Source organism: Geotrypetes seraphini, chromosome 6 (genome assembly GCF_902459505.1).
Source record: "Geotrypetes seraphini chromosome 6, aGeoSer1.1, whole genome shotgun sequence".
NCBI classification, from domain to species: Eukaryota; Metazoa; Chordata; class Amphibia; order Gymnophiona; family Dermophiidae; genus Geotrypetes; species Geotrypetes seraphini.
The window spans coordinates 51,090,871-51,111,853 of NC_047089.1; the positions used below are offsets into that span (position 1 = coordinate 51,090,871).

Here is a 20,983-nt window from a genome sequence, read left to right on the forward strand (position 1 = left end):
TCGCAGTCTCCTCTTTTCAAGGGAGAAGAGGTGCAGTTTCTCTAATCTCTCGCTGTACATAAAGGTAAAAAAAAAAATACCTTTTTTATTGAATTAATTTACACCCTCCCCTCTTTTTATACAAAGCCGTGCTAGCAGCTGACACTGCGTTAACTGCCCCGAATCTCATAGGGATTTAAAGGGCTTTTGCCGTGCAGCTTTGTTAAAGAGGGGGGTTAATGTAGTTTATGGTTAGCTTTCAAAGGTAACCCCTCCTTCCTCAGATTATTTTTTTCCCATTTTTGTTTTATTTCTATATATTACCTTGAAGAGTGGACTAACATGGCCACCACACCATTTCATGCCCAGAAATAAATCTAAATGCTTGCATTCATCTTCAGTCTATTTTGGTGAAGGGCGATGTCAACCCAACACAGTTAACTTCCTGGACTCCATAATGCATGTTAAAATAATCAGCTGCGAGTACAAAATCTTATTAGAAATGTTGTGAGGTTCTTCTCTCTGTGTCTACTGAAGTATGTTACTTTCCTTTGACAGAACCATCTGTTTGAGCAATTGCTTCTGTAGGCAAAAGCATGTAGTGCTTCTGCTCCTGTAGATCAGTGTATCGCAAACTGTGTGCTGTGGCGAGATTCCAGGTGTGCCACGAGATGCTGGTGAGAAGGAGAGGCACCATCACTGGCTGACTGTTTACAAGACGTGCCTCTCACGGCAAGAGGTACATCCTGTAGGCAGTCAGCCAGCACCTCTCCTTCTTCAGCGCCCCCCACCAGCATAGTAATAGCAGGTTCTGTGCATGTGCAGATGTCGACATGATGATGTCACACTTGTGCATGACATCATCACATTGATGTCTGTGCATTTCCAGATGCCATCCAGCCATGGCACTGAGTTTAGTGTGCTGTGGCTTCAGAAAGTTTGCAGGACACTGCTTTAGATAAGCATAACCAATGCAGTATCTTCTGGGGATGAGAGAGAGTCTAGTGGAGGGCTTCCCAAATCTGATCCCAAGCCAATTAAGTTTTCTAGTTAACTACCATGAATAAAATTATATTTGTATATACTGGGGATTAGTTTGTGCAGATTTGTCATACTATATTGGGGCAGGCAAACCCATGCCATGGATCTACAGCCTCAGCACCCTGGGGTTGTGGGTTCAAACCCCGTGCTGCTCCTTGTGACCCTGGGCAAGTCACTTAATCCTCCATAACCCCAGGTACATTAGCTAGATTGTGAGCCCACCGGGACAGAGAGGGAAAAATGCTTGAGTACCTGATTGTAAAATCCGCTTAGATAATCTTGATAGGCGGTATATAAAATCCTAATAATAAACTTGAAACTTGAACCCCTGCAGCCAGCCCAGCCTATGCCAAAGCAGTGTCCATTCCTAGGGAAAGAAGTAGGGTTTTAAAATCTAGCAGTCAGGCTACAGTACCCCAGAAGTGCAGGTGATAGGGGATGGCTCTAGTACCCTATTCCTTGAACAAATCTGAAAAGGGAAAAACTCACTTTAATCCTCCAGCAGTGCTGGCAGGGGTACAGGGCTTTGCCCAGCTGGGGGGGTCTAGATCCCCATCACAACATATGTCACTGTGGATAATCTGAAAACCTAATTGGTTGTATGGGGTCCTGAGGCAGGTTTGGGAATCCCTCATCTAGTGATTTAGAACACAGGTGTCAAACTGCAATCCTGGAGTGTCATAATCCAGTCAGGTTTTCAGAATAGATCTAATAAATCTGTGGATGTTCTGTAAACTAGACTGGTTTGCGGCCCTTCAGGGTTGCAGTTTGACATCCCTGGGTTAGAAGATTGGATTTTGGTTGAAGAGAAGTCCTGGGACATGAGTTCAAGCCTCGTCCACTGACTGACTTTTTAAGCCTGGGCAAGTCACTTTATCTCCCTGTTTCTTCAGGACAAAGTTGAAAAGAAGGATCTCATTTTGAGTAGCATTCCCAGTCAGTATGTTATATTTGTTGGTTGTATTTGTGTGATCAATTTAGGGGTGTAGTTATCAATGTGAGCTACCACTTAACTCTGTGTTATTTATGCAGGGAGACCTAGTTACTATTGGGGTTAATATTAAAATAACAGTAGCCCACGTTGATAACACCTCCCCTTAGTTTGGAACTGCCATACATCTAATTTTTACAACTTTTCCTCCAGTTTTGTCGTAAAGTTAGATCTTTAGAGTCTGATTCAGGAAGGCTTTTGTATATCTGTGGAAGACCTTGATGAATTAGGCGCTTAGTCTATCAGTGCAACAAATGTCCCATACACTTCTATAGATCCAGTAGGGGCGGAAAGATTTTTGTTAAGAGTCTGCATTTGTTCATGTTTACAAGGAATTAATAGCATTCTCTTTTGGATACACAAGAACAAGAAACGCCGTGAACGCCGAGATTTACTGAGGCTGCAGCTGCTGCGAATATTTGAATTGCTCGCTGATGCCAGAGTCATAAGTGACAAGTACGTACTGTACAGGATCTTCACCATGGCAATAATTTTTCAGCCATTTTATCACTAAGCACTGCTGTCATTACCATGGCATTTCCTTGTCTCACTAGCACAAATGGAGCTTTGGAGCGGGATACCTTGGCACTGGGGGCTCTGTTCTTGGAATATGTGGATCTGACACGCATGCTGCTGGAGGCAGAGAATGATAAGGAGGTTGAGATTCTAAAGGACATCCGAGCACATTTCAGTGCAATGATTGCCAACTTGATTCAGTGTGTTCCAGGTATGGGGATCTGATGTATCTACATTTCAGGAGATGCACAATAGCTCATGTTTAAAATGTTCTCCTTCCTTCTTTTACATTTATGCAATAGAGTCAATTTAATTCTGTAAAGAAAATATTTCACCAATTATTTAAGATTATGGAGCTCATTTTCAAAGCACTTAGACACACAAAGTACTATGAGCCTCTATATCTTTCTTTTTTTTTTTTTTTAAATGAGGAAAAGTCAGTGGAAAATTAAAATATCATTGTGTTGTGCTATTTTGCAGTATCAGACAAATTTTCATGATTGAGGCTTCTTGGATTTGTCTAGAACCTCTGTTTTCTGTATGTGTTTTTGCAATTCAGTTTTTCTAAGCTAACCAGCACTTAGTTTGTCATAATGGAGCCTTGTTTGTAAAGAAAAGTTGATAGAAAATTAAGAGATCTGTTTTGTCTCTTAAGTAAATATGTTTTTTTGAATATACCGTATTTTTCGCTCCATAAGACGTACTTTTTTCCCTATGAAGCGAATATACAAAAAATCCCCCAAAAACCCGGCGGTACCTTTCAATGTTGGAGGTCAGTGGAAGGCTGCCTGTTGCTTGTTGGGGCTTGTGGCGCTCAAGTGTGCTAATGCCTGGGCCTGGACACTTCCCTGATTGGGCTGGTCGCTGGTGCTTCGCAGGGCTGCTGCCTGCTGATTACCGGCACGTCGGGGCCAGCAGTGCACAAGTGAGCTGCTGCATGTGCAGGCGCCACTTCTGAATGGCTGCTCAGTTCTACTGGATCCGGACATCTGTGGAGCCCATTATTTGGGAGAATGTCCCCACTGTGTGCAGATTTTTCAAGCCTGCACATCTCATGGTTTAATGTCTGAGTCTCTGCAGGAATTGAACCTGCATATGGAGCAGCCTGTCACAGCTGAATGTTCCCTCATGAGTGACCAGAGGCCTCTTTTCCTGATCATCCGGACATTTTTTGGATTCTTAAAAATATCTGGGAGACTCCATTGGGCCCCTTGAAATGTGCTTGAGTCATGGTGGATGATTTCAACAAGTGCTTTTCTTCCCAGAAGGTGGACTCTTCGGTGGCACAGGACACTAAGCGCACTTCTCTCCCCAGTGCTGGGGGAGTAGTCCTGAAGGATGTTCAGGACCGACTCATGGATTTTATCCTTGAAGTGTCAGTTTGATTCTGCCGCGGTGGGCGTCAAGGTGGCTTCGGCCTCCTCCTTCGTAGTTCGGGCATGCCATTCCAAATTGCACCATGATCCTGATACTGTGGTGCTTCATGATTTTGATTTTTTCATTTCTGGAGTGGATTATATGGCTGATGCCTTGTATGATATCTTGAAAGTTTTCGCCAAGCTTGGCGCCTATTCTGTTTCATCTCGTAGAATGCTCTGGATCCAGCAGTGGTCTGGGGATTCCTCTTCTAAGACGATCGTGAGTCGGATGCCATTTAAGGGACAGCTCCTGTTTGGCCAGAGCCTGGATGACCTTATAGCCAGTCCAAAGGCGTTGCCTGGGAGTAGGTCCCGCCTTTCAAGGGGGTCTGAGTGTTCTAATTTTCATCCCTTCCAGTGTTCTTGTCCGTACTCGGGTCCTTCCACGGGACAGCGGTCCTCCTCATCTGCCAAACTAAACTTCTGCAGGTCCCGCCATCAGTAGTCCACGTCAAGTCGGCCAGCTTCTTCCACAAAAAAACAATTCTTATGCCAGGCCGGTGTTTCCTCTCCCACGCATCGGGGGGGGTGGTTGTCATCTTTCCTGGTGGAATGGCAGACTATCACCTCCGACCGCTGGATCCTGAAAGTTCTCAGAGATGGCTACAAGCTGGAGTTTCTCTGTCCTCTGACTGAGTATTTTCTGGATTCGACTATGGGCCATCCCGAAAAGGTGGTTTGGGTGTAGGCCACAGTCCGCAGACTGTTGGGTATTGCAGCCATTGAACCCATTCAATGTGGGAGATACTCATTATACTTCATCGTTCCAAAGAAAGGATCCAGCAATTGGAGACAGATCCTGGACCTCAAGGTGGTTAATGCGGCCCTAAACATGCCTTGCTTCTGCATGGAGACAGTGCGCTCAGTGATTGCATCGGTGGTGTCAGGGGAGTTTCTAGCCTCCCTGGATCTGACGAAGGCATATCTCCGCATTCCTATTTTCCCTGATCACTGGAAGTATCTGCGGTTCCTTGTGTTGGGGCAGCATTTCCAGTTTGCGGCTCTTTCCTTTGGATTGGCGACAGCTCCCAGGACCTTCACCAAACTGATGGCACATTTTTGCATGCTGGGTGTACTGGTTCACCCATATCTGGATAGGCTGTCCAGCAGGTGGTTCAGTTGCTGCAGTGCTTGGCCTGGGTGATCAACTTCAGGAAGAGTCACCTCGAGCCCACTTAGGATTTGGAGTACCTGGGAGTTCGCTTTCAGAGGGGCATGAACAAAATCTTTCTGTCCGTGTCCCGTCAGGAGAAGCTATGACAAGTTATCAGGGACCTTCAGACCACTCTGGTCTCAATGGCTTGGCAATACCTCCAGGTTCTGGGGACCATTGTAGCAATGATCAATGTGGTCCCTTGGACCAGGGCCTGTCTGAGTCCATTGCAGGATGCTCTTCTGTTGCATGAGGCAGATTTGCATGTAATAGATGTAACAGGCTTGCACATCTGCTTCATGCATATTCATTAGGGTAAAAACCCAACTGGCTGAGGGTCCTTCAGGACAGGTTTGTTGTTTTTTTTTTTAGTTCAATCATCTTTATTGAAAGTTTTGAACAAGTACAAAACAATAGGTCAAAGGACAGGTTTAAGAACCACTAGATATTTGACTCTCGTTACATAGTTGATGTTGGCAGGTAAGGCAAGTCTACCTGAATATCTGACATATCGAGGCTGAGGTGATGTTTCTTCCAGAATTTAGAACGCATTGACTCTTCTTTTAAAAAAAAAAAAAAAAGTACATACTGGTTTATCTTTGCAGAATACATTAATGTAGATCAGTGGAGTATCTCTTTGCCATTCTGGTTTTCATGATTTTCACAGTGAATATGCATGAAAGAAATGTATAGATAATAGAGGTAGTGCATGCACATTAAGTTTATGCATATTAATTGTGGATATCCTGAAAAACCTGATTAGCAAACTTATACTAAACCACGATAGCGGTTATTAGCGCAGGGAGCCGCGCTGAATGCTCCGTGCTGCTCCCAACGCTCCTAGAGTTCCTAAGAGTGTTGGGAGCAGCATGGAGCATTCAGCGCAGCTCCCTGCGCTAATAACCGTTATCGCGGTTTAGTAAAAGGGGGGGGGCAAATGTTTCTTATTCTCCCTCTTGATTTTGTTATGAATACATGTAGGTTAGATGGGAACATGTACAGATTAACTTTGCAAGATTCAGTTATTTCTTTTCTTTTTGTTTCTTCCCCACTTGCTCTGTTTGGCTCAGTTCCTTTAATTAGTAAAGTTCAACCTGGAAAATATCCATAGATATTTGTTTACTGGTAGGAAAAGATCAAACTGTGAATATTTTTATGCTTCCTCTGTTTGTTCCCCATTTGTAAATTGCATGTCAAGCTGTGACTTTTTTGCCTCTCCTGTTTCTTCCTCGGTTGGGAGTAAGTCACACTCTGGAGATGGCATCAACAGCTGCACTTGTTTATTGACAACCCAACTCTCTGTGCTTGGAAACTGCCAGACTTGGAGGAGGCAGTTTTCTGTACAGTGTGGCTTTAATTATAATTTCCTATCCTAGGAAGTGGGTTCTCGCTATACAACATCTTTATTGATTGTTGAAGCCTTGGTGTTAGAAACCCATGACACCTTTGTAGGGGAGGGAGAGCAAGGTCAGTGTAGGCCAGTGGTCTCAAACTCAAACCCTTTGCAGGGCCACATTTTGGATTTGTAGGTACTTGGAGAGCCTCAGAAAAAAAATAGTTAATGTCTTATTAAAGAAATGACAATTTTGCATGAGGTAAAACTCTATAGTTTATAAATCTTTCCTTTTGGCTAAGTCTTAATAATAATATTGCAATTTATAGCTAAAGAGACATATGATCAAGAAACTGTTTTATTTTACTTTTGTGATTATGATAAACATACTGAGGGCCTCAAAATAGTACCTGGCAGGCTGCATGTGGCCCCCTGGCTGTGAGTTTGAGACCACTGGTTTAGGCAAGCCAACAACTCAAGCTTGAAAAAGTCAACATGAGGTGCAAGACTCAAGATGTTAACTCATTGTGTCACTGAATGTTTTTCTGTTGTTGAGGAAATTATAGTGTAGCATGACTTGTTAAAAGGCATTTTGCTAGCAGCTTACATGTCTGATAAATTTATTTACTTATTCAGTTTTCTATACCATTCTCCCAATGGAGCTCAGAACGGTTTACATGAATTTATTCAGGTACTCGAGCATTTTCCCTGTCTGTCCCAGTGGGCTCACAATCTATCTAATGTATCTGGGGCAATGGTTTGAACTGGCATTTTGACTGCATGGACATCTAAATCCCAATTATACTAACCCAGGGTATGACAATCTATCTGGTAAAGGAGTATGCTCTGGGTGGGCCTTGGACAAGCTTAAAAATGGACATTCTTTCCCTACTACAGAAGGGGAAGGAACGTCAATATCTGAAAAGATGCACATTCAGGGGGGGGGGGGCGGACCGCCCCAGGCGCCATCTTGGTGAGGGCATTGGCACTTCTTTGCTCCCTCATACCATGCTAATGCGCTTCCTTCCCCGCTCCCCTTTACCTCTTTAAAAATATTGGCCAGCTTGAGCTACTAGTCTAGCCTTCTGCTCACGTCAACTTGGATCCCTCTGGAATCACTTCCATGTTGCATGGCCAGGAAGTGACTTCAGAGGGAAAGCCAGTGCCAAACCAAGCATCAGGCCGGAGAAGCTGCTCACGCTGGTGAAGATTTAAAAAGGTATGGGGAGGGAGGATGCGAGTGTGGCGTGGGGACACGGAAGGAGAGGGTTTGTTTCGGAAGGAGTGGGGGGCAGAGAGGAGGACTTAGGGGGCACCACTGCCCCGGGTGCCTCCTACTCTTGCTACAGAGAGCCTTTTATGGCAGGATCAGTAACTGGAGTTTAAAAAAAAACAAAAAACCACACTATAAGTGCAAAGCCTGTGAGGTGCATGTAAGGATTGTACCCAGCATCTGTTCTGCATGTACCACACAGAGCATTTACCACACCCACCACATCCAGAGCATCCATATCCCCAAAACCTGTGGTGGTGGTGCACCCCCGAGACCTCTTCCTGCCCTCCAGGCCCCCATCTCCAAGGTGGTTCAAAGCACCTTTCTATCATGAGTTTCAATCCCTGTTCTGACCACCCATCACTGTTACGTCCCTTCCAGATTCCATATGTAAGGTGTTCAATCCCAACCCGTAGTCCGGGTATTGCAGGAATTCACATCTTTCCAGAACACAAGGTGCACTCCCCTTAGTGGTAAAATCAGTTTCAAATTCTGCAAGCAGTCTGGGCAGAAGTCTTTTTTGCTGTTGCTCTTGTTTCTGTTTCTTATTTTTTTGATTAAAGTTCACTTAAACTTCATTTCTTGGTGGCTTCAGTGCCTTGAGACAACTCTCCCCCCCACCCCCAAATGGCAGAGGATCCGTGGGGCGGAGGTTGGGGTCAATCTCTGGCCAGCTGGCAGTGCGAAGATCTCCATTCCAGAGTATTTGGAGGTGGTCTGAAGCAGAAAAGTCCTTGTTTCTACATTCAGCTGCTGAAAAACACTGACAGGCAAAAGTACCAGTGTCTGTGAGTAACTCTATTGTTTCCTATAGGAACTTCGGGAGTGGCTTGGAAAACATTTTAAAACCCATTTTTCATGGTTTCTGTGAATAGGGTTCAGTTCCTCCACCTCCACCTCCCCAGACCCCAAATCCCTATTTTTTTATTTTTGGATGTTTATTTTTGCTGTTTTGGACACAAATTCATGACAGTGGCCATCTTGGAATTTAAAATCGTTCTTTTTTTTCTATCTTTAAATTCTACTTTTAAAAACCCTCGATTTGACTCAAAATTAATTGGAATGGACTCCCGAGCCCCTAATCTATTGGATTTGGACATTGATTGCACCAGATCAGCGAATTTGAAATACGAGCCATAGCGTGCTGCGGGATGGGATGGGAGCTTCGGACTTCACCTGCTCCATGTCCACTTGGGATGGGGAGCCGACTTGGGTCCATGTCTTCTGACAAAAATCTCACCCAGGGGCCATTCTGGAGTCTGGTGCAGTTCCCCTGCGTTCCAAGTCTGGGGACTCTCTTTTAACATGCAGCATGTACCTCAACAGTGCCCTGCCATGGTTGTGGAGTGGGCATTTTCACCGGATTTTATTCGGCTCCTCTGAACAGCGTTACCTCAGACACCGATGTCGCTAGAGGTGGGCATGGTTTCCTCACTCACAGGTTGTCTTCTACTGTTTTGACAGTGTGTATTCGACTTTCAGTCACTTGTTAATCTTACTTTGTCTGCCTCCTGCTTGGTTTCTGGATTTTGGCAAGTTGCCACAACAGAGTTCAGGGTCTACGATATTCTGCAGCACTTCTTGGTCTTCGGGATGCTTAAACCTGTTCTAGTGCCCCGAATGAGGACTTAGGCAGATGCTCCTTATACTTCCTCGTGCCAGATGGGCTCGGTGATTTGAAGACATATTCTGGTTCTATGGTGAGTCAGCCACTTCTTGCAAATTCCCCCTTTCTGAGTGGTCAACAGAGTATACTGTGCTAGCTGCTGTCTCCAAGGGAGTTTCTAGTGTCCTTAGATCTCCCAGAGGTTTTCCTCCATATTTCAAAGCCTCACAAGTTTCTGCGTTTCCATGTTCCGCATCAGCATTTCCAGTTCACAGTTCTGCCCCTGGGACTCGCCCCTTTCATCCCAGTGATTGTAGTTGAGCCGGCTTTCCTCCAGCAGAAGGTCCATGTCCACTCTTCCTGGGACAACGGATGCTCCGGGCTTTGTCTCATTGGGTGTACAAAGACATGGTGGGGATGATAGTGTCTCTGCTACAGGCCTCGGCAAGTTCAGGAAGAGATGCAGGGCTTCCTCCCAGTCTCTAAATTGTCTAGGGCTTCTCTTCATTTCCAGACGGAGTCATGCATTTCTTCTCAGGGCTAGTAGACAAAACCTTTGTCAACAGATTAGAATTCTCTTGGCCTGGGTTTATCTGCAGGTTCTGCGGCCTTGGCAGCCTCCTTGGGGCTATCCCCTGGGCTATAGCGCCCATGCACCTTTGACAAGAGTCCCTCTTCTCTTGATGTTCTCTGCTGAGTTTTTTCACCTTTCACGGCCGCTCTCCTGGACGGAACCAGATAGCAACAATTTGGGCTGGTGGCTTCAGGGTGGCTCTCAGCTAGGGCTGACTTATTCAGATTTCCAAGTGGTTAACTCTTAGCACAAATGCCAGCCTGTTGGGTTGCAGGCTCATTGTGAGGCCCACTCCATTCAGGGGTGGTGGACTTTTCATCTAGAGCTTCGGAAATTCGCCTGCCGCTATTTGATCTCCAGCCCCTTCAGAAAAACCGGCGGTGCAAGTTTTCTTCGACACCCTGGCAGTGGTGTATGTACATCGTGAGGGAGCTCTAGTGGCCTCTCTCTGGCAAGATAGATGTGCTTCTTTGGCCTTTCTCGGCGGCCCATGGGGCCGGAGTCAACCACTGTTCTGGCAATCTTCCTTGGCCAACATTTCCTGGTTTCGTGATCACATAATCTCTGCTCTTACAAGAGCCGGTGTTTGCTCCAGAGGATCTTGTTGGCTTCTGCAGGGATCTTGAAGGCCGGGCACCTTTTCAGTCAATGAACAGTGTGGAAGCTAGGGTTGGATGTATTGGTTTGGCCCTGGCTGGCTCACGAGTTCCTATATGATGTTCACCCCCCCATGGCCTCTGATAGGTCAGGCCATCTGCTGGAGAAGTGACACATTCCGGCCTGGTGTCTTTAGTGGCTGTGGTTTGGCTTTGCCCGTGGTATGTGGTTCTCGTATGTCTTTAGCGGAACAAGAGACTCCGGTTTCCTTTTTATTCATATCTTCTCAGCCAGTGACAGGTGTCCTTGGAGAACCCATGGCGTTTTGGTCTTGTGACAAGGTTCTTGAGCGCTCAGCTTTGATGGTGAGCGGTTATTTGGAGGTAGTTATCTCGACTCTTTTATGCTCGAAGTACCCTCTACTTTGGCTTGTTCTGCCAAAGCCTGGTAGGTTTTTCTCACAGGGGGGTGCTAGGAGTTAGGTGGAACCTGAGCAGGCTCCTAGTTAGGTGGTCCTGGTTTTCCTTCAGGAGGGTTTAGCCAGAAGTCTGGCAGTAGCCTCCCTGAAAGTTCAGGTTGTAGGCTTTGCGTGTTTTCAATCGCTCAGAGGAGCTAGTTCTCTTACTAGTCTTTAAGATCTGACCAGGTGTATGAGGGGGACGCTTCGTCTGCGTCCTCCCTTGCGTCTCCTTTTCCCTTTGTGAATTCTTAACATCGTTTTACGAGGCCTTGATGAGACTTCCTTTGAAGCACTATAGGATGTAGATCTTTGGGACCCGACATTCACAACGGATTTTCTAGTCACCATTGTTTCAGCATGGTGTATTTTGGAGTTTCTGCCCTTTCATGCAGAGAACCTTTTTTCCATGTGATAGACGCGGGTGTTTTCCTCCATACTGTACGTTCCTTCTTGTCGACAGTGGTCTCAGCTTTCCGAGTCCATCAGGAGGCTAGATTGCCTGCATTGCATACAACAGGTTTGGGGATTGAAGATCAGATCTGCAAATAAGATGTCTGGAAGATCTTGCTCCTTTTTTATTTGGAAAGGATAATTGAGTTCTGGGCTGTCTGATCAATTTTTTGTTCTTATTGCTGCACCTCCAAGTATTCGATCACTTGATGGATTCAAATGACCATTTCCGCAACTTGTATTGCCCAGGCCCACAGCCACCGATTTCGCTTCCAGTGCTTTTGATGGGAAGGGTGTCATCATCGTGGGCGGTATCTTGCGCGTTTCATCCTGATGAAATTTGCAGGGTAGCATTTGGTCCTCTCTTCATACTTTTACCCAGTTTTACCGCATGGATGTGGCAGCATGTTCTGCTGTCAGTTTTCAGGATCTCGGTTTTGTAGGCAGGCTATTCTGTCCCTCCCTAGCTTCCGTGGCTTTGATACGTCACCTAGCATATGGAATCCGGAAGAGACCTAACAGAATGGAAGATTAGGTGTCTACCTAGAATAATCTTCCAAAGAGGGTAACAAAATAACATGCCACTATTAAAATATAGCAAACAATAAAACAAACACAGGAACAGCAAGAGAGAAGTCAGTGAGGCACAAACAAATCAGGGCAGGTCAAAAGTTTGGCATTTTTTCTTTTTAGATAAGCTTAAAACATTTTTGTTGATCATGGAAAGAGCAGAAGATAATATAATTTATTTTTTTTTTTTAACATTGAAATTTTTTAACGTATCCAAACAAGCATACAGGATATGTCAGCAATAAAGGACATGTTAAACTAGAAATAATGGAAAATGCTACAAGGGCAAGAAACTTGCGACTGATTAATTTTCCTGAAACACGTTTGATCTCTCCTGAGATTCTTTTTCGTAAGTATCTCAGAGAGGTTTTGGGGTTAGCTAACTCTGAATCAGTACCTATTTCTACACTCTATTATATACCTAAAAAAATAAAAATTACTGTGGAACAAGGACTAGACCAATTGGCTTCTATTGATATGAATTTGACGGAATTTCTTGAAGACTCACAAGATACAATACAAACCAGGTCTACCCTTTTAGTTTCATGCACAAATGAGAGTGCTAAGGTACTGATAATGAAACTATATTTTAAAAATGAACAGGCAATGTTATGTGGGGCTAAAATCTAAATATTTTCAGATGTGGCAAGAGTAACCTAACTTAGAAGATAATATAATTTTAATCCCATTAAAGTTATTTCTATTCAAAAAGAAAAAAAATATGAGATCACGGGTTATAAAAAGTGAATAACAAAATTTTGTCACAGATTTCTTTAATGTGCATATATTTTTTTATCGGCAGTTTTATATAATACCTCATACAAGTCAAATGTTTGAATACTCATGTAATGCTTCCTTATTTATTTTTGATGTATTTGTTTTAGCAGTTGAGGGTGTACGATTCCACGTATTCTATTTTTTCATAGTTTTCTTTTTTTGACCCTTAACAACATGTTTTCTTTGAATCCCTTAGTGCACCACAGGAGGTTTCTCTTCCCCCAGCAGAGCTTGCGACATCATCTTTTCATCTTGTTCAGTCAGTGGGCCGGACCTTTCAGCATAATGTTTACACCGCTAGATCGATACAGTGACAGAAACCATCAGATCACGAGATATCAGTACTGTGCATTAAAGGTAAACTGCGCCGTGCTTCCCTTCTATGGTTCCCAAAAAGTGGATGAGCGAAGCTTCTGTTCCCTGTTATCGGAAAACCACAGTTGGCCTGAGGAATCAGAAACTGCTTGTTGTGTTTACAGAGCTTACAGATTTATTTAGACTTCTAGATAACTAAGATGCTTGAAGATCTCAATAGGTATACTCTAGACTAGAGGAAAGGTAGGGATAAGAGGATATGATACTGATGTTTAAATACTTAAAAGGTGCTAAGCTGCAAACTAATCTTTTTCAGATATGGGAAAGCAGTAGAACTAGAGGGCATGAATTGAGATTACAGGGTGAGATAATTAGGAGCAATGTTGGGAACTACTTTTTCACAGAAAGGGTGGTGGATGCTTGGAATGCCCTCCTGCGGAAGATTATGAAGACAAAACCAGTTACAATTCAAGAATGCGTGGGATAAACACAAAAGAACACAATATATAAAAAAAGATGGCATCCAATTAAAGCAAAACTTAAATAATTTTATAGCTGGTGTGAGCTTTGACGGCAGCTTCAGAGGTTGGGGAGTAAGACCAATGCTGGGCAGATAAGGATCAAGGCTGGAGTGGGCTTCAACAACAATTCCAATAGTTGGGAAGTGGAGCAAGTACCAGGCAGAATTTGGCAGGAAAGACAGTTTAAATATAGCAGTGTTTAATCGTAAGAAATGGAACCTGTATGGAGTGCTAGATTTTAACTCCTGCCACCTTCTGGGCAGACTGGATGGACTGTGCAGATCTCTTTATTTTAGAGGTAGGAATGAATTCTTGTCAGTGCTGATTTCCATTTGCAAAATGGCTGCCGGGTCTTCATGTGGCAGTCTCGTGAGGCTGTTGCGTGAAGTTTAGCAGGTATTGCGATGGAGCAGTGGCACAGGGCAGGAACAATTGGGGTTTGCTTCTGCCTCCAGAGACGCACTAGATCACCAGGCTTCCTATTGTAGGCCTGAGGAGAGCCTACAGGCAGGATGAGGAGGAATGGATTGCTGGAGAGGGGAGGGTTGGCTTGGGAGGGGACTTTTTTTTCTTGTTTGGAGTGAGGGGGGAGTTTCTTTATGGCTTCAGTTTTGGAGTGGCCAGTTTTGATCACTATTCAGTTTTGGCAGAATTGAAGATCTTGGGTTTGATCGGGCTCTAGTTAACATGCTATGTTACCACTAACAGATGTTTTAGTACAGGCCCCGTTCTATGCAATGAGACCTAGTTACTAATAACTGGAGTTAACAGTAAAATAACACATCTTAACAGCACATTGATAATTCCCCCCCTTAATGTAATTCATATTCATGGTTTATATTTTAAAATGTGATTAGTTGTGGGATCTCCCAAGAACAGGCTTGGGAATATCTATTTTAAGGAGCCAACACAAAAGTTACTTGACCTGCCCTTTGACTGCATGTCCTAGTAAGATGGCTTCATCAGTTGCTTATTGGGCTCTTTCCTTTCTATAAGAAAATTTTGGGCATGTTATAGACATCACATAAAAGCAAATGTGAAAACAGTCTATGTAAAATAGGACAACACTGGTATCAATAAGGTATGAAAGCCCTATAGAATACCAATTGAATACACAAAGGGTGGCCAAGTCTATTAAACATATAGGAGATTTTGCTGTTTAGAAATGAGGAATATCTATTTTATGGGATGTGTATTTGTTAGCACACATTCAGTTAGTATGCATTAGATTGATTTAATCCATCTTAACCTATACATTCTAACTAGCACACATTATAATTTTGGGAGGAATTCGTTATGCCATGTCTTTAAAATGGAGCGGGTAATAGCCATACAGCAGGGTCATTTTAAGAAATTTAGGGATGTTTGGGAGCCATTAACAAAATATTGTAGAGAATGAGTATTATTTTTTCCCTTTATTCATACACGTCCAGGGTGGGGAGGGGAGGTGGGGATATTTTATGTTTTCTTATGCTTAAGAATAATTGTTGGGTATAAGGGGGGGGGAGGGATATTTGATTTGAATTAGACTTTGATGGAATATTAAGTGATGTTAAAGTGTAAAGTGATTGTATTTTATGTTACACTTATTGAAAGTTTTAAAAATGAATAAAGCATAAAAAAAAGTTCTACTAATGAAAAGTTCATATGCTGCAGGGGAGGAAGCTAGACAAACTGAAAAATCTTGCTCTATGCTCATTTCTAAACAGCAAAATCTTCCATATGTTTAGCTGACTTGACCACCCTTTGGGTATTCCATTGGTATTCTATAGGGCTTTCATACCTTATTGAGTCCAGTGATGATCTATAATACATGGACTGTTATGGGGTGATCATGATAGGATCCTGAAAGTTAATTGAGAAGGCTATAAGATTGAAAGTTTACCTATCTTTAGACTGGCCCTGGTTAAAGCATCTGTGAATTTTTCAGCTATACAACTGTTTGAAAACAACCTCCTATTATCAGTGTAAGGAAAACACAGTAGCCAGGTGATTTTTATAATGAAGCTCATGATAGCAGTGAAGAGCCAACAAATGTTATCATTCTGAGAGTCACCTAAAAATCTCTAAATATTCGAAATCATTCTGAAATAGAGTCTTCTCTGCACACATTTCTTGCCATACTGAGAATCATAATGCTCTCAGTGGCGCTAATTTTGAAATGCAACTTATTTTGAGGAACTAGAAAAACTGGGATCAATTAAGTTATACTTTTTTGTGGGAATCTCTATGTCACACTTTTAAAATGGAACTTATGATGGCCATACAACAGAGAAATTATAGGAAGTTTATGGGTATTTGGGAGCCATTGACAAAATTCTGTAAGGAGTGATTGTTGATTTTGCCCATTGATAATACACAGGGTGGGTGGGTACTATGGGTAGATATATTTTTAATTTCAGTGCAAATTGTTGAATATGTAGTGGGGGGGGGTGATACATGTATTTGTCAGAATATATTTTTGATTGAATTTAAGTGATGTTAAAGTATAAAATGACTGTATAATATATTGCACTTATTTTTGGCTTTAAAATGAATAAAGATTTATTTAAAAAAAAAAAACAAAAACGCAAAAGAAGATTGACTATTTGTGAAATAAGCAAGATGGTAAGGTCATTAGCATCGGCGCTGACACTTATGTGCCTGAAGGAACTAAAACTAGAAAAGGTTACTGAAAAGTTAAAAAAAAGGATAAAGACTTTCCTCTTCACAGACTACTTTAGCCAATAAAACAACATAGAGGAGACAGTTGGCTAGTATGCCCTCCTCCCCCCCCCAAAAAAAAAAAAAAAAAAAAAAATCAGGAATATGATAGGATAAACACAGTAGGGATATAAATAGACAAAGTCCATAAAACTAGAGTCTGAGGAAGATAATATTTCAAAGATAAACATAAAACACAATACAAATGAGTGTAAATAGATTATATTTAGTTGAAATGGCCAACCTTCTTAGGAAGTGTGTAAATATTATGTACTTAGCTGCAATAGTAAACCTAGTATTATATGTGTATATACATAGGACAATTGACTTGGTATAAACACATGTATATAAGTAGGATGATCGATGTGCCGGTAACAAAAGTAAGATGATTGATTATAGCATAATTATGCCAGTATTAATAACTCTGTATTGTAACACCACTACAGAAGCCCCTGTAACTCTGTATAGAGCCCATGGATTGTAACACCTCACAGAAGCTCTTTGTTACTGGTTTGTAACACCTTTACAGAAGCTCATGCAAACTGCTCTGAATTTGACTCCCCAGTCATTAGTAGCGGTATTGAAGCTCACAATAAACAGTGTTCAGGGACACACCTGCTTCTGCCTTCCACTACAGCAGGGAATGTGCTCTTCACTCTTGTAATGTAATGTAATGTAATGTAATTTATTTCTTATATACCGCTACATCCGTTAGGTTCTAAGCGGTTTACAGAAAATATACATTAAGATTAGAAATAAGAAAGGTACTTGAAAAATTCCCTTACTGTCCCGAAGGCTCACAATCTAACTAAAGTACCTGGAGGGTAATAGAGAAGTGAAAAGTAGAGTTAGAGGAAAAATAAAAATAAAATAAACATTTTAACAAGACTCTTCTATTTCTAAAGTGCTAGCCAGTCATTTGTTGAGTCATGATTAGCATCATATAACATCTTATTTTCTTTTTGTTCATAGGCAATGTCTGCTGTCTTGTGCTGTGGCCCTGTCTTTGACAATGTGGGTCTCTCCCCCGATGGCTACCTGTACAAGTGGCTTGATAACATACTTGCTTGCCAAGACCTACGGGTGAGCCTTTTGTTAATATATTGCTTTCTGATTACTCTGAATTCACATGCCTGATTCACTTATTTGTGTTACATTGGGATAGAGGAGGTTGAGGATCAGCATAAAATAATTTAGATACATGGCCCTTGTGCAGTCTCACGAAAGGCCAGTCAGTACCTTGCCTGACTGAGGACTCTCTCACTTGTGTTAGCGTTGCTGCTGTATACTAAGAAGGTGATTTTAGAAACTAAAATGATTTGTAAATGGTCTTGCACGTATAAGTAGCAGCTTTAGAAAAGGGTTTGTATATGTCACAACATGTAGAGATTTTGAGACAGTGTCTTCTGGGAATAGAATGGGTGGTTTAGTGAGAGTTCATTGAGACACTTCATCACTGAAACATTTCGTATTGTGACAGTTCATCGCATTTTCAGACTAAATGTATTCAAATTATATGTGTGGAAAATTTTTACGCCTAAATTTAAGCCTTGCTTAACTTCTTGCACATAAACTTTTTGCAAGGCTTATTATATGTAGGCACAGAAGAACAGCTCTTTCGACATCCAAAATTTTTATCACATCCAAAGCTAAATGTACTCAAATTACAGTATATGCATGAAAAACTTGTACGGCAAACTGAATAAAGATGTCTATATTATCACATAATGAATGATAAATATGCATGAAAATTTGTGCAGAAAGGCGATGAAAGATGAAAAGTGTGAAATTTCGTTACCAGCAACAATCAGAGAAATTGAGAGGAGACAGGTTTAGAACAAATGCTAGGAAGTTCTTTTTTACCCAGAGGGTGGTTGACACATGGAACGCGCTTCCGGAGGTTGTGATAAGCCAGAGCACATTTCAGGGGTTCAAGGAAGGTTTAGATAGGTTCCTAAAGGATAAGGGGATTGAGGGGTACAGATAAAAGTAGAGGTAGGTTATAGAAATGGTCAGAAACCACTTCACAGGTCATAGACCTGATGGGCCGCCGCGGGAGCGGACCGCTGGGCGCGATGGACCTCTGGTCTGACCCTGTGGAGGCAACTTCTTATGTTCTTAATCACATGGCCCACTGCTCTAGCTATTCAGGTACCTCGCCTCTCAAAAGAGTAAATAACACATAATAAGGAGACATGAAAGCACTTCATTAATGAAGCAGAGTGGACAAAGGACAATATGCTCATGTTTGGGGCACATTGTTACCATTTGCTGTGGTGAGGGCTCTAAGGAGATGGTCTGTTTGACAAATCTCGCTACCCTCTTTATAATCACTAACTCTTTTTATGTTTTTCCTTCCTTATCTTAAAGTTCCTGTAAACCGTGCTGAGCTCCATCTCTTTGGAGAGGATGTGGTATATAAACTTAAGGTTTAGTTTAGTTCCTTTCAGAGGGATGCCGAGGATGAGGATTTCATGAGGCTTTGAGGATTTTGCTTTGAGTGGACGGACAAATATTTGATGGATTCATTTTAGGAGTCCATATTCTCATCTGCTCAGAGTTGTAGTGAACCAGAGTGGAAAAAGACAAAATCTGACTTGGAAAAACAGAGAGATGCTTCAAGTGCAGTTGAGCAAGGATAGGCCAGTGGTCTTAGACCATCACTTACATCTTCCCTGTATAGTGAGTACTCTGTAAAAACATAATTGAGTACAAAGGGAGGGAGGGATAGAAAGATGCTACACAAGGAGATGGGTGAGAGGGATGGTGGGGTTCTGCTGCACAGGGAGGTGGGAGGGAGGGATAGAAAGATGCTGCACAAGGGGATGGGTGAGAGGTATGGTGGGGTTCTGCTGCACAGGGAGGTGGGAGGGAGGGATAGAAAGATGCTACACAAGGAGATGGGTGAGAGGGGAGGAAAGATGCTGCACAGGGGGGTGGGGAAAACTGAAAGAGGAAGAATTGAGGTAGAGGAGATGAAGGGAGAGATGATTGTCGTACATGAAAAAAATAAGACATCCCCAAAAATAAGCCCTAGTGCATTTTTTGGACCCAAAATTAATACGACACTGTCTTATTTTCGCGGAAACATGGTAGTGACCTAGATTGGCAACCATGAAGACAGGCTTCTGATCTAGATGGACCATTGGTTTGACCAAGTAAGGCTATTCTTATGTTCTTTTACAGAAAGGGTTGTAGAGGTGGTGGAGGTAGTGGAGACCAAGACTGTCTGAATTCAAGAAAGTGTGGGACAGGCACATGGGATCTCCTAGGGAGAGGAGGAGATAATGGATGCTGCAGATGGCTAGTGCCATTTGGCCTTTATCTGCCATCATGTTACTGTTTTTATTCCGTTAGCATCAAGTATCTGTGTATGACAGATCCGTCTAGTCTGGCTTGTTTAGGTTTCCAATAAGTATATTTGTGATCTGCTCACTGCAATATTTACAGTATTGTTTTTTTCTAGGAATTACTTTGTGTGACCTCTGGAAGTTAGTGATATGGCATTGTAGAAAGGCTAAAAAGGTTAGGGCTCTTCAGCTTGGAAAAGAGACGGTGGCAGGGAGATATGATTGTAGTCTATAAAATCCTGAGTGGTGTAGAACGGGTATAAGTGAATAGATTTTTTTTACTCTTAACAACAATTTACAAAGACTAGGGGACACTCAATGAAGTTACAGAGAAATTCTTTTAAAACTAATAGGAGGAAATATTTTTTCACTTGGAGAATAGTTAAGCTCTGGAATGCATTGCCAGAGGTTGTGGTAAGAGCGGTTAACCTAGCTGGTTTAAAAAAAGATTTGGATAAGTTCCTGGAGGAAAAGTCCATAGTCTGCTATTAAGACAGACACGGGGAAGCCGCTGCTTGCCCTGGATTCATAGCATGAGATGTTGCTACTGTATGGGTTTCTGCCTGGTACTTGTGACATGAATTGGCCACTATGGAAACAGGATCCTGGGTTAGATGATCTGATCCAGTATGGCCATTTTTATGTTTTTTATTGGTCCTGAGAGGTTTTGTAGGATATTACTTCACAGTATGCCTGGTACTGGATTTTGGATTTGGATTTGGATTTAGGTCATGCCTTTTTCAGTTTTAGCTCAGTAAGAATTATATTAAGAAACAGTAGGTATTTTCCTGTCTCTGGATCTAAATCTGTGCTAAATACTTTATATCTATTTCCAGAATACTGCAAATATTGTTTTATTAATAAGTTGTATTATTTTGGAGTGTATTCAGTGTGCATATTACAGAGATACTGGGGAGACACTAATATAGCTGCACTAGAGCTATATAGAGAAGGATTCCTTCTTTGCAGCGTTCAAAAGTGCTCCACTATCCTTTTACTGCTCACTTAGGTGTTGCCCACCCCTCCTCCATTGCAAAGACTTTAACTTCTCTGTTCTGTTCCACTCTGTCCCATACCCTGGCCCTGCCCTATAACCAGTGGTGTAGTGAGGGTAGGAGTTGCTCTTTCTGTGCCTCCACGCCACACTTGCATCTTCCTTTCCCACCCCTGTACCTCGTTAAATCATTGCCAGTGTGAGCAGCTTCTCTGATCTGCTGCTTGCGCTAGCGTTCGCTTTCCCTCTGATGTCACTTCCTGGGCCTGCGACCCGGAAGTGATTTCAGAGGGAACCAGGTTGGCACGAGTAGCAGGCCAGAGTTTAAATTTGCCCCAAGGTATACATATAGTTTTGTGCTG

At 42.5% G+C, this 20,983-nt stretch overlaps 1 protein-coding gene across 7 annotated transcripts in view; it reads left to right on the forward strand.

Moving 5' to 3' along the window:
- FRY (FRY microtubule binding protein) overlaps positions 1–20,983 on the forward strand; it is a 501,309-nt gene that overhangs the window by 291,677 nt on the left and 188,649 nt on the right. For all 7 annotated transcript variants that reach the window (XM_033948462.1, XM_033948457.1, XM_033948458.1 and 4 more), the window contains exons 25-28: positions 2,376–2,467; positions 2,566–2,738; positions 12,935–13,095; positions 17,250–17,360. In XM_033948462.1, coding sequence (XP_033804353.1) covers positions 2,376–2,467; positions 2,566–2,738; positions 12,935–13,095; positions 17,250–17,360 — 537 coding nt within the window. The remainder of the gene's footprint in view (positions 1–2,375; positions 2,468–2,565; positions 2,739–12,934; positions 13,096–17,249; positions 17,361–20,983) is intronic.